The sequence below is a fragment of the Salvelinus sp. IW2-2015 genome, linkage group LG9 (assembly GCF_002910315.2).
Source record: "Salvelinus sp. IW2-2015 linkage group LG9, ASM291031v2, whole genome shotgun sequence".
NCBI classification, from domain to species: Eukaryota; Metazoa; Chordata; class Actinopteri; order Salmoniformes; family Salmonidae; genus Salvelinus; species Salvelinus sp. IW2-2015.
Genome location: NC_036849.1, coordinates 8,182,523 through 8,196,922, shown reverse-complemented (window position 1 = coordinate 8,196,922; position 14,400 = coordinate 8,182,523). Strand labels below are relative to the sequence as shown.

The 14,400-nt window shown below is 42.9% G+C and overlaps 1 protein-coding gene across 1 annotated transcript in view; it reads left to right on the top strand.

Moving 5' to 3' along the window:
• Window positions 1-14,400, top strand: part of akap6 (A kinase (PRKA) anchor protein 6) — a 204,139-nt gene that overhangs the window by 150,660 nt on the left and 39,079 nt on the right. Inside the window, exons 11-12 of the mRNA XM_070445275.1 lie at window positions 1,366-1,512; window positions 4,728-4,943. Coding sequence (XP_070301376.1) covers window positions 1,366-1,512; window positions 4,728-4,943 — 363 coding nt within the window. The remainder of the gene's footprint in view (window positions 1-1,365; window positions 1,513-4,727; window positions 4,944-14,400) is intronic.

The following is a 14,400-nucleotide window of genomic DNA, read 5'->3' as shown; positions in this document are numbered from 1 at the left end:
CATAACTTCCTCCTATGATCCTACCAGAGCTATTTCACAAAGTTAAGGTATGCAGATCCTTGGCTATTCTAGCTTAGACAGAGACTGGAGGCTATAACTCACCAGTGCGTTCAGTGTATTTGATCAAAGATCCTTCTCAGCATTAATCTCAAAGTTCTGGATCTCATGCATTTTAATCACTTATCTACTTTATTCTCCTGTAATGTTTTGACTTTCCATCAATGATGTGCCATTTTTAAACAAAAGAAGACTCGGAAAATCAATATTTGCTGTCAACAAATAAATTGGATCATTTCCTGATAGTTAGATGGTAACACATTTACTTTTACATGCGGCACTATTAAAAATCTGAAAGGGATGAATGGCTTCAGAGGAAGTGTGATACCATCTCCATCAAAAAAAAAGCGACAATGAAAAATGGTTTCTGGACTGATGACAGTTAAAAAAAGGAAAAAACAGGAGTACATTTAAATATTTAAATGTGGCTGGGCTGTAATGATAAATGACAACCGAAAACTAGAATCAAGTAGCTATTGATGCAGAAAATGAAACGGGAGGGGAAAGAGAGAAATTAACCAAAAATATGTGAGATTGAAGAGTGTCAATTTTGTACTGTTACAGTAAGCTTTTCTTCAGCCATTTAACTGAAAATGTCAGTTCCGAAAACATATTCCATCTTAGAATATTATAGTTTATGTACACTAAATATGAGTTCCGTGCAGTTGTAATGCTGTTGAAAGAATTTCGCTCTGATTTCCTTCTCTGAGTAAGATAAGAAATAAAGAGAAATAAACACAGACCGAGAAATAAACACAGACCGAGAGAGAGAGAGAGAGAGAGAGAGAGAGAGAGAGAGAGAGAGAGAGAGAGAGAGGGAGAGGGAGAGAGAGAGAGAGAAACAGACAGAGAGACACTCTCAGTTTATGGCACAAAATATCAGAGCTTTTTTATTTTAAATATCTGTTTGCCTTTGTGTGCAGCAGGGGGGCTGCACTGCTGTGTTCACCAGTTTAATGAATGACATAGTCAGTGCTGGGGATTGTGAGCAACTCTACAATACACTATGTACTCCAATGTGTGCCAATTGTGTCTCAAATAGCAAATAGCCTTTTCACAACGGACATCTTTTCCTGCAATTAACTAGCTCTTTGCAGGTACCGGTTTCTGTATGAATGGTGGAAATTAGGGCGGTTCAAATGTACTCTCACCCACGTCTCTGTGTTTGTATCTCTATGCTCCGCGGTGCACTAGATGACATGCATGTAGTTAGTGCTGTGTATCTCTCCTCTACAGTACGTCCTGTAGTGTGCAGACAGTGTCCCTCAATGTCTCACCCATGTCTCTCTCTCATGTGTCTGTCCCCAGGGGAACAGTGTAGAGATGAGTATGTGGCACCCTAAGAAGACACACCTCCTGGGCTGGGCCGAGAGCCTGCGGAGGAGCGGAGCACAGCTCCCCCCGGACTTTGACGAGCGAGTCAATGCCATGACACAGAAGTGGGACCAGCTGCAGGTGAACACACACACACACACACACCGTAACACTACTCCACCTTCTGTACTGTTAATACTCCGGATCCAGAAAAAGAGACAGAATGGGTCAACATGATGATATGACCTTCTTGTTGGGAGCTCATTGTTATCTGCATAAATAAAACAGTTGTTCTGCTGTTTTTAGGTAAAAGCAAAAGGAACGCGCCCCAGGCCCCCACCCTGCCTGTCCCCCAGTCAGTCCCGTTCAGACTCCAGTGCACTAATGCGGGTCAATATCCCACCTGAGAGCCTGTCTGTGTCTCAAATGGCATCCTATTTCCTATATAGTGCAGGGTTCTGGTCAAAAGTAGTGCACTATATCGGGAATAGGGTGCCATTTGGGATGCTGGCCCTCTCTCGGTTAGCAGGGAACCCTGTGGAGATGGAGCTGGCTAGCAGCTCAATTGAAGTGAGTGAATCAGGATAAAGCCTTGCTGCTACGCCTCTGAAATGATGAACAGGCCTGGGGCTCCTTCTTCCACCCCCAAACCCTCTTATCTATGCAACACATGAACACTACACCAAATACAGTACAGTAGCTAGGTACCCTGCCTTGTCTACCCCCCACCATCCACCCCCACCGCCCTGCTTAGTGGGGGGCAGCTCAGCTATATCCCCATCTTGGATATCAGCCAGGGAAGCAGGAGATGGTATCGGATCGGAGACGCCTGCCTGCTCTAGTCTTGATGATCCTGTTAATGGTACGGTATGGCTGGCTTGTTGATCCTTATCGGACCGACTGGGGTTCAACTGTGCATTGCTCTTAGAGGCTAATTTTAGGTTAATCACTGTTCATCTAATCTCTGAACATGAGAAATATAATTGCTGGTCTCTCAATTACCAGGACGTATCCCTGTCCCAGTAGTACCCCAAGCAGCTTCTGCTCATATCCACCCTCTCGCTCTCCCTGGGATTGACATGGGCTGCATCCCAAATTGCACCCTATTCCCTATGTAGTGCACTACTTTTGACCAGGGGCCCATAGGGACTATGGACTTCATAGGAAATAAGGTGCCATTAGGACGCAGACATGCACAGATCTAACAACATAGAATGATCAAGATGCCAACAACTCAAACACATGTACCTGCTGTCATTTCTGTAATGTGTGAGTTCCAAGACATATTTTCGCTATAACACATGAATATATAGACCTAAAACAATGCGTACTGTCGCATAGAAGAAATGAGTGTGTGTGTGTGTGTGAGTGGGTTGGTTTCGGCTAGATAAACATATGTATTCCTTTCCCAAGCTAAAGAGATGCTGTTTGGAAATTAAACAACAAACGAACACGTTTTCTTTTCCACCACAGCAATCAGCGCTGATTAAAGTTCTACTGAGATCCCAAATAAATGTGTGACGTTTGAACAGGATGCTCATGCATAAACAAAGTTCTGTTTAGCGAAGGAATATTTCTTTGGTCTGTGGTGAGTGGCATCGGGCAGAGAGCCGCTAGAATGAAATGGCAGTGGTGCGGGGAGTTTAATCTGCGAATTTCTGCTCCCTGCACTGCACATTACGCCGTCTCAATTGCATATTAAACAACCCTATCAAGTCAGGCATTGGCATCTGCTGTGCTGACACAAATTGTGAATTAAATGAAATTGATGTCCTCTGTCGTATATATTTATGAAGACAGACCATTCTCTGAAGTATTCTGCTTATGAAGAATTTATGATTGCAAACTGTTCCAGAACAAAATAAAGTGGCAATAAATTCCTTTTTTTTGTATCCCTGACCCTCCAAGGGCATTTGGTTTCACCTCTCTCTCTGCAGCGCTCTGTTCATCACAGGGCAAAAACAATGGCTATATCTGGAGTTCATTGAGTGCTTTCAAATTATCGATATTCAAACGAGGAGAGGAGAGAGAGAGAGGGAAGAGAAAATGAAACAGAATGAGAGAGAGAGAATGTTAGGGAGGGATTCTTGTTAAGGGAGGGAATAAATACGATGCTCTTTGCTGGGAGGCAGCCACTTCAGTAAGCCCAAAGGACACTTATGGAGTTGTGAGGTACAGATAATCAAAGTCGAACGCTATTGGAATCAATATTGAAAATCCCAATCAGTGGAATTGTTTAGGGATATGTGTGACTCATATCACCTCACTGACAATATCTTAAAGCTAGGTGTCCTCTCCTATTTTTCACTTCCTACTCCATCATTTCACATCACACCACTGTAGTATTACGTGCTCATTTGTTTCTCACAGTGACTCTAAAACATGCAAGTCAAATCCATCTAGTCATGGACTCTGGTCTGCCATTAACATGTTCTCTGACAGCCACACAGGTGTGGAGGCTAATAAAGAAGGAGCTATAATGGAGGATCAACACACACAGTGTTTAATTGGTGCAGCCAGCCAGCGATCTAGCCCCAAAATGGCCACTGACTCACTCACACATAATCACATCTGTTTCCATTACAGCTTGCAAAACATCCACCAGCACACAGCACCAACACAAAGGACTGCCAATTAAACCAACCAGTGTGTGTATTAATTGGATAATGGAGTGTTTTGCCACTCCACAATTGGCCTCCTTTGCGTACAGAGTTCAATCCCACAATGTGTGTGTGTGTGTGTGCTTGTGTGTGTGTGTGTCTCACACTTTGGCTCCAAAAGTAGCTATTCGCAGCGTGGTGCTGTTTACTCTACTATAGAAGGAGGGGAAATTGCTCAGCGGAGTCCTGTTTGGGAAATCATTGGGGGGTACATGTTACTCAACAAACACTTAGATGTTTTCCTGTAAATTGTGTTATTTCTTTCTGAGTGATTCTCTGAGCGGCAATGCTGAATATTCAGATGTACAACTGACTAGGTATTCCCCTTTCTCTTTCTATATGGCGATACGGAAAATACATTCACAATTAGCTGTCTTTAGAATGTACCAATAAAAATGAGGGTTGTATCAGCAGTGTTTGAGACTTGATAGTAACAACATATTCACATTTATTCGGTTGTTGAAATGGGCAACTTGATTCGTTTTTTGCTAGAATGTCCACATTGCCAAGAGGGAAGGATGTATCAAACAGAGAGCTATCAGATCCCAATAATGTTGCAGTATTTTCCCCACCTGCTGTCAGTATATTGATCATACAGTATATGTAAATCAACGGTACTCTGTCTCTAACATGATTGTCCTCTTGTTCCCTGGTCTCTAATCTTCCCTCCTCTTCCTCTCTTCTTGGTCTTCTCAGAAGATCCTGGGGGAGTCGGTGGGGAGCACCAGTCGGTCCCAGGAGCCTCGCTCTGCCCTGTCCCCCCACACCAGCAGCCTGCTGGGCCAGCTGGAAAGCAGGATCAAGGATTTGAAGGTGTGGCTGAGAGACACCGAGCTCTACATCTTCAACTCCTGTCTGAGACACGACACAGAGCAGGACCTCCGGGTTTCCACCCAGCTGCAGCACTTCAAGGTAGAGACTGGCCACTGCACGTACGCACATGCAAACCCACATCCAGAGTAGATGAAGGCTCCCCGGGCATAACACTGTCATAACACTACTACTGAGCTGGTTCTAACTGTCACCTGCTCTGGGCTCTAGGGACAGCTAGAGAGACACTGACTACTGGGCAGAAAGACCGAAGGTGAAATGATACAGATATTAGGTTATCAAATAAAAAAGTATGAAATACTATCAAATATGTCTTTGAGTGTCTGGGTTTTACTTTAAGTACAGTAATACTGTATATGTAATTAAATTAATACTGGAGAAAAGAAAGCTGTTTTAAAGCTAGTAAATCTGTACGAAACTATTATTTGACTTTAAAAAGCTGGAGGAATGACACAGGATATTAATCAGACCAAGTCAAAACACAGCTAGTAGAGTTAATTGCCTTTATCCCGCTGACTGACTTTGACCATTAGAGAGAAGGAACTTTAAATATATACAGAGTTGACGCTGAGAGAAATAGCACTTTATAAAAAATAATACTTTTCTTTTGATAAGATGTGACTCTGGGTAGGAATTGGTTTCTTGGGGAAAATAATTATTATAAATATTGATAACTGCAATTCTAATGGACAGAAGATCCATGGCACTAAATAGAAAAAGTGCATCAAATATTAAATAAATAAAAAATAGGTGCGTTTAATGATCATCTATCTGTTTTGTCAGTTCTGCTATAAATGGATTCAATATCCAGACTTAGCCCCATTACAGTTGGGCTGAACACAGCCTATCAGGAGACAGAACTCCGTCAGTCATTCAGTCAGGTATATACTGTTCAGTTCTGTAGTTCTTTAGACTAGACTACTCTAGACCCACTGGAAGGACCCTAGTCACATCCACTTCATACCCTTCTCCATGAAAAGAGAGGGAAACCTGGCAGGATAATGAAGAGGACACAGCAGCTAATACCTTATGAATAACACCCATTCATCCGCACTAATGTGAGAAAGCAAACACATAACCTCAACGTGAATATAATACTATCAATAAGGACATTTCTCATTAGTCAAACAGTCAATGTAATGGCAGCTATTCAGACTCGTCAGATATCAGATGTATGATGAAGAATGAAAGCGTTGGGCAGGTTTAGTCCGGCTAGTCAGTCGGGTTTCTGTGTGTGTCACCTGTCTGCTCCCCATTAACGCCTGATGAGGAAGGTTTGGCGTGAAGTTCCGTACTCAGACAGCCCCTCTAATTTGGTTAGCACTTGGTAAAGAACAGAAATTCCTTACTCCTTATCATGGAGAAAATATTGATATTATATCTTGGTTGTCACATTTTATTAGCTGGATGCCAGCCAGCCGGCCACATCCTAGCCGTTGTATTAGCTCAGAGCAGGGGCTGGGCTGTAGGGAGATGGTCAGTCAGAGAGGAGAGGGGTGCAGATGAACCCAGACCAGGCGGGGAGATGAGAAGAGATTGGGCCTGACCCCCCAGGTGAGGCCTGGGTCCCATGTTGGCTTCTAGATCAAAAAACAAAGTAGAAACTGACATTAGAGCTGATATCTCTAAATCTATGCTGGCATCTCACTGCTCTCAGAGGTTGGAGGAGATAGGGGGAGGTCACTGCAGTCTGTCCAACAGAGAAAACCACCACTTTGAACAAGTCAGTAATCCATTTCTCTAGTAGAAAAAGACTAAAAATAGAAATTAGGTTCTGGTGAGATTGATTAAATGGGATGGTTTGATTCTTGCTGCGCAGGCCAAAGTTTGACCTCAATGAAAATGGGGCTTCTTACGGAGAGAGATTAAAATGAATTAGATATCTTTGGTTGAGATGGTAGGAGGGAGGAAGTCAATGTGATCAAGTATGCGGGAGGAGATAATTGTGGAATAGAACATTCTACATCTTCCTCAGTGACATATTATCAATGTAATCCTTTTTAAAACATTTTATGAGGGAGGATGTTTGGTTTGTGGGCAAAATACAAATTCCTTAATGCCAAAGCCTGGCATGTAGTATGTGGGAATATTTTCTAACTGACCATTGGCAATATTTAACCTTCAAAAGGAAGAAGTAATATGGTTAAGAGACAGTGGTGGGAGAAAGGTATTATAAAATGGAAGGTGTGAAGTATGCAGCAGTCCCCCCCCCCCAGAGCAGTCCAGACACAATAGAGACTCATTTTAAATGTAGCCCCCCTCTGGGAAGTCTGGGATACCATATCTGAAAAACCTTTCAATTAAATTAAACTGGGGTTATAATATAGGTACATTATGAAGACCTCTTCTACTGGTTTCTCATTAATGCTGCTGTGTGTATACTAACAGTGGAAGGGAAGGCTGGATGTTGAGATGCTGTATTGGCTCGCTGGTGAATCTTGCTTGGTTTGCTTACATTGAGACATCTTCCATTCACCTGGAGCATGAGGACTCGTCTTCCTGCAACATCTTCAACCACACTAACAACAAGGGTATTTTGATAATATAGTGGCTATGCCATTACACTTATTGATTTGGGACTCCATGGTAGTATAAAATGGTGCTGGTTATCATTAGAAACCTCCACACTTCACTTACATAATGAATGTTCCAATGATGTATTAGTGTAGCTTTTAGCCAACAATTTATGTCAGAACAGATAGGAATCAACAGGGGGGCATTTAGTTAGGATTTTTAAATTACGTTATACCCCCTTGGGAAGCAGCAATTGGTAAACTGACCAGCTACCTGAAATATTTCTTCCTGTATTTTATGGCTTGAGCTTGTTCTATCTATCAGGGAGAAGAGCCCTCTCTCATCAGCTGTAGAGGCTGCAGTCTCTCTCTCTCTCTCTGCCCTGGTCTCTCTCTTCTCGTCCTCTCGATCTCTCTCTCTCTCTCTTTCTCTCTCTTCTCCTTTCCTCTCTCTCTCTCTTCTCCTCTCTCTCTCTCTCTCTCTCTCTCTCTCTCTCTCTCTCTCTCTCGTCTCTCTCTCTCTTCACTGGAAGGATTTCTCTCTCCTCTCCCCAGCCCCTGTCTTCCTCTCCTTTGACACTGTCAACAGCAAATTGTAGGTAGTGCGGATGCCCGCCCACCCAAATTGATGAAGTAATTATCATATTTTGTCTCTTTGTTTTTCTTAAGGCTTGTTGGTAAGGAAAACATTCCCATCTGAGGATTCTCTTGAGTCCAATCTCTACCACCACAGCACAGCTATTTTATGAAGTTTAGAGGTTGCATTCCATTGCTAGGCTTTATAAGCATTGAAGATTTACAAGGCTTAGTTATTTACAAGCACTGAATATGTGAATATTCTGTTTTTTAATGTCATCTTATATGATTTTAATATTGTGGTGAATGTTTCACCTTTAAAAATATATATATTTAGATTGTATGATGATGTATATGCACAATAACACCTGTTATTAGTGTGGTTTATATGTTGTACCAATAAACAGTATAATTGGTATGATTTTAGGCGAGCTAGCTGCAGAGTCCATTGGTACTTATGTTGGATGTTACTGTGAGTTTTCATAGAGGCTGGTTTTGTGGTGGCTGGCAGTAATGTGTTAACTATATAACGTTGTGTAATAATTCCATTTTAAGATACGGGGAGGCATCCGACTCACTTCATGGAGTCTTACTTCTGTTGTCTCAACACGTTACGACTCTGAAAAACATTTAATTTAATGGATAAGATGAATCTAACAAAAGTGCATTAAATGTTTTCAAGTATGACTGCATTTCTGCTGCATTTTCCAGTCTTTCGTACTCATGTATATGTGGAATGAATTAAAAGTTATGATTGCTTGTTGATTTTCCTCAATCTATTTTCTGTGGACTCTCTCTTTTTTTGGAAGAGCACAGCAGTTCTTTTCCATTACCACCCCTACGCCCCGCACTTCATTCCACCACGCCCCTTCTCTCTCTCTTTCTCTCCCCTCAAGGACCCGTCACTCCAACATAAGTTAGACACTATTTTCTTAAGCGCAGCTTTCATCTAGCACCAAAGTCATGAAAATGGGCTTCCATGTTGTGTTCAGACAAAAAAATTGAGTATAATTTTCACATCACGACAGCAATTTGTACAGGCGGAACTATATTCATGTTTCATAACTTCCTCCTATGATCCTACAGAGCTATTTCAACAAAAGTTAAGGTATGCAGATCCGTTGAGCTATTCTAGCTTAGACAGAGACTGGGAGGGCTAAAACTCACCAGTGCCGTTCAGGTGTATTTGATCAAAGATCCTTCCTCAGCATTAATCTCAAAGTTCTGATGCTCATGCATTTTAATTCACTTATACTAATTTATTCTCCTGTAATGGTTTTGAACTTTCCCATCAATGATGTGCCATTTTTTTAAAACAAAAGAAGACTCGAAAATCAAAATATTTGCTGTCACAATTAAATTTGGATCATTTCTGATAGTTAGATGGTTAAACAATTTACTTTACATGCGGCACTATTAAAAGATCTGAAAGGGAATGAATGGCTTCAGAGGAAGTGTGAATAACGCAATCTCCAATCAAAAAAAAAAGGACAAATTGAAAAATGGTTTTCTGGACTGATGACAGTTAAAAAAAAGGAAAAAACAGGAGTACATTTAAATATTTAAATGTGGCTGGGCTGTAATGATAAATGACAACCGAAAACTAGAAATCACAGTAGCTAATTGATGCAAGAAATGAAACCGGGAGGGGAAAGAGAGGAAATTAACCAAAAATATGTGGATTATTGAGAGTGTCAATTTTGTTAACTGTTACATGTAAGCCTTTTCTCGCCCATTTAAACTTGAAAATGTCAGTTCCGAAAACATATTTCCATCTAGAATATATAGTTTATGTACACTAAAATGAGTTCCGTGCAGTTGTAATGCTGTTGAAAGAATTTCGCTCTGATTTCCTTCTCTGAGTAAGATAAGAAAATAAAGAGAAATAAACACCAGACCGAGAAAATAAACACAAGACCGAGAGAAGAGAGAGAGAAGTAGAAGAGAGAGAGAAGAGAAAAGAGAAGAGAGAGAGAGGAGGGAGAGGAGAGAGAGAGAGAAAACAGACAGAAACACTCTCGTTTATGGCACAAAAATATCAAGCTTTTTTATTTTAAATATCTGTTTGCCATTTGTGTGCAGCAGGGGGCTGCACTGCTGTGTTCACCAGTTTAATGAATGACATAGTCATGCGGTGAGTTGGAAGCAACTCTCAGATACACCTATGTACTCAAATGTTGCCAATTGTGTTCAAACTAGCAAATAGCTTTTCACAACGGACATCTTTTCCTGCAATTAACTAGCTCTCTTTGCAGGTACCGGTATTCCTGTAGAAGGTGGAAATTAGGGCGGTCAAAATTGTTAACTACCTCCCCGTCCTCTGTGTTTGTATCTCTTTATTATTTGCTCCGCGTGCCACTAGATGACATGCATGTGAGTTAGTGCTGTGATCTCTCCGTCTTACAGTACTCCTGTAGTGTGCAGACCATAGTCCCTCAATGTCTCACCAGTTCGGATCTCTTCATGTGTCCTGTCCAGGGGAACAGTGTAGAGATGAGTATTGGGCACCCTATAGAAGACACACCTCCTGGACTGGGCCGAGAGCCTGCGGAGACGGACACAAGCTCCCCCCGCGACTTTTGAGACGCGAGTCAACATTGATACACAGATGGGACCAGCTGCAGGTGAACACACACACACCACACACCGTAACACTCTACCTTCTGTACTGTTATGACTCGCGATCCAGAAAAAGAGACAGAATGGGTCAACATGATGCATATGACCTTCTTGTTGGAGCTCATTGTTATCTGCACTAAATAAACAGTTGTTCTGCTGGTTTTTAGGTAAGTCAAAAAGGAACGCCCGCCCAGGCCCCCACCGCGCCTGTCCCCCAGTCAGTCCCGTTCAGACTCCAGTGCAGCTAATGCGGGTCAATATCCCACCTGAGAGCCCTTCTGTGTCTCAAATGGCATCCTAATTTCCTATATATAGTGCAGGGTTCTGGTCAAAAGTAGTGCACTATATCGGGAGATAGGATGCCATTTGGAGTGCTGGCCCTCTCTCCGGTTAGCAGGAACCCGTGGATGATGGGCTGGCTAGCAGCTCAAGTGAAGTCGAGTGAAATCAGGATAAAAGCCTTGCTGCTACGCCTCTGAAATGTGAACAGGCGCTGGGCTCCTTCTTAACCACCCCAAACCTCTTATCTAATGCAAACACATGAAACCATAACACCACAATACAGACAGTAAGCTAGTACCTGCCTTTGTCTACCCCCCACCATCCACCCCCACCCGCCTGCTTAGTGGGGGCAGCTCAGCTATATCCCCATCTTGGATATCAGCCAGGAAGCAGGAGATGGTATCGGATCCGGAGACGCATGCCTGCTCATAGTTCTTGATGATCCTGTAATGGTGACGGTAAGGCTGGCTTGTTGATCCTTATCGGACCGCACTGGGGGTTCAACCTTGCATTGCCTTAGAGAGCTAATTTTAGGTTAATCACTGTTTCATCTAATCTCTGAACATGAGAAATATAATTGCTGGTCTCTTCAATTACCAGGACGTATCCTGTCCCAGTAGTACCCAAGCAGCTTCTGCTCATATCCACCCTCTCGCTCTCCCTGGGATTGACATGGGCTGCATCCCAAATTGCACCCTATTCCCTATGTAGTGCACTACTTTTGACCAGGGGCCCATAGGACTATGGACTTCATAGGAAATAAGGTGCCATTAGGACGCAGACATGCACAGATCTAACAACATAGAATGATCAAGATGCCAACAACTCAAACACATGTACCTGCTGTCATTTCTGTAATGTGTGAGTTCCAAGACATATTTTCGCTATAACACATGAATATATAGACCTAAAACAATGCGTACTGTCGCATAGAAGAAATGAGTGTGTGTGTGTGTGTGTGGGTTGGTTTCGGCTAGATAAACATATGTATTCTTTCCCAAGCTAAAGAGATGCTGTTTGGAAATTAAACAACAAACGAACACGTTTTCTTTTCCACCACAGCAATCAGCGCTGATTAAAGTTTCTACTGAGATCCCAAATAAATGTGTGACGTTTGAACAGGATGCTCATGCATAAACAAAGTTCTGTTTAGCGAAGGAATATTTCTTTGGTCTGTGGTGAGTGGCATCGGGCAGAGAGCCGCTAGAATGAAAATGGCAGTGGTGCGGGGAGTTTTAATCTGCGAATTTCTGCTCCCTGCACTGCACATTACGCCGTCTCAATTGCATATTAAACAACCCTATCAAGTCAGGCATTGGCATCTGCTGTGCTGACACAAATTGTGAATTAAATGAAATTGATGTCCTCTGTCGTATATATTTATGAAGACAGACCATTCTCTGAAGTATTCTGCTTATGAAGAATTTATGATTGCAAACTGTTCCAGAACAAAATAAAGTGGCAATAAATTCCTTTTTTTTGTATCCCTGACCCTCCAAGGGCATTTGGTTTCACCTCTCTCTCTGCAGCGCTCTGTTCATCACAGGGCAAAAACAATGGCTATATCTGGAGTTCATTGAGTGCTTTCAAATTATCGATATTCAAACGAGGAGAGGAGAGAGAGAGAGGGAAGAAAAATGAAACAGAATGAAGAGAGAGAGAATGTTAGGAGGGATTCTTGTTAAGGGAGGAATAAATACGATGCTCTTTGCTGGGAGGCAGCCACTTCAGTAAGCCCAAAGGACACTTATGGAGTTGTGAGGTACAGATAATCAAAGTCGAACGCTATTGGAATCAATATTGAAAATCCCAATCAGTGGAATTGTTTAGGGATATGTGTGACTCATATCACCTCACTGACAATATCTTAAAGCTAGGTGTCCTCTCCTATTTTTCACTTCCTACTCCATCATTTTCACATCACACCACTGTAGTATTACGTGCTCATTTGTTTCTCACAGTGACTCTAAAACATGCAAGTCAAATCCATCTAGTCATGGACTCTGGTCTGCCATTAACATGTTCTCTGACAGCCACACAGGTGTGGAGGCTAATAAAGAAGGAGCTATAATGGAGGATCAACACACACAGTGTTTAATTGGTGCAGCCAGCCAGCGATCTAGCCCCAAAATGGCCACTTCATTGCTGACTCACTCACTCATAATCACATCTGTTTCCTTACAGCTTGCAAAACATCCACCAGCACACAGCACCAACACAAAGGACTGCCAATTAAAACCAACCAGTGTGTGTATTAATTGGATAATGGAGTGTATTGCCACTCTACAATTGGGCTCCTCTGCATACAGAGTTCAACCCCTGTGTGTGTGTGTGTGTGTGTGTGTGTGTGTGTGTGTGTGTGTGTGTGTGTGTGGTGTGTGTGTGTGTGTGGTGGTGTGTGTGTGTGTGTGTTGTGTGTGTGGGTGTGTGTGGTGTGTGTGTGTGTGTGTGTGTGGTGTGTGTGTGTGTGTGTGGGTGTGTGTGTGTGTGTGTGTGTGTGTGTGTGAGACTCAGACACTCTGGCTCCAAAAGTAGCTACAGCGTAGCTCTCATTTCCCAGGCAGGTGGGAACTCACTCACATGTCAGTGGTCGAGTCCCAAATGGCACCCTATACCCTTCATAGTGCCCCTACTTATGACCATGGCACTGGTCAAAAGTAGTGCGCTATGTAGGGTATAGGGTGCTATTTTGGTCACAACTAGTGTTGTCAGGCTGGGGCTATACACAGCGTGGTGCGTTTGCTCTGTTATAGAAGGAGGGGAAATTGCTCACACAGAGTCCTATTTGGGAAATCGTTGGAGGGTATTTGTGCTTCTGATTGTTATCTACTCCTTTCTGTGTGATTCTCTGAGCGGCAACGCTGAATATACGGCTGTACTGAAAATAAGTCCAGAATTAGCTGCCTTCATCTTTAGAACGTAGCAATAATCGTGGTATGATCAGCACTGTTTGAGACTTGTTGACAGTAACAACATCTGCACATTTATTTGCTTATTGAAATGGACGACTTCATGAGCTGTTTGCTAGAATGTCGCATTGCCAGGAGGAAAGAAGTGTCAAACAGAGAGAGCTATCAGATCACAATAATGTTGCAGTATATTTCCCACCTGCTGTCAGTATATTGATACAACAGTACTCTGTATCTCTCTGAAATGATTGTACATACTGCCCCAGTCTCTAACTCTCCTTCCTCCTCTCCTCTTGGTCTCCTCAGAAGATCCTGGGGGAGTCTGTGGGGAGCACCAGCCCATCCCAGGACCCTCGCTCTGCCCTGTCCCCTCATACCGCAGCCTGCTGGGCCGGCTGGAGGGCAGGATCAAGGATCTGAAGTGTGGCTGAGAGACACAGAGCTGTTCATCTTCAACTCCTGTCTGAGGCAGGAAGCAGAGCAGGACCTGCAGGCCTCCACCCAGCTGCAGCACTTCAAGGTAGAGACTGAGCACTGCGCACACACACACACACACACACACACACACACACACACAACCACACACACACACACACACACACACACACACACACACACACACACAACACACACACAAAC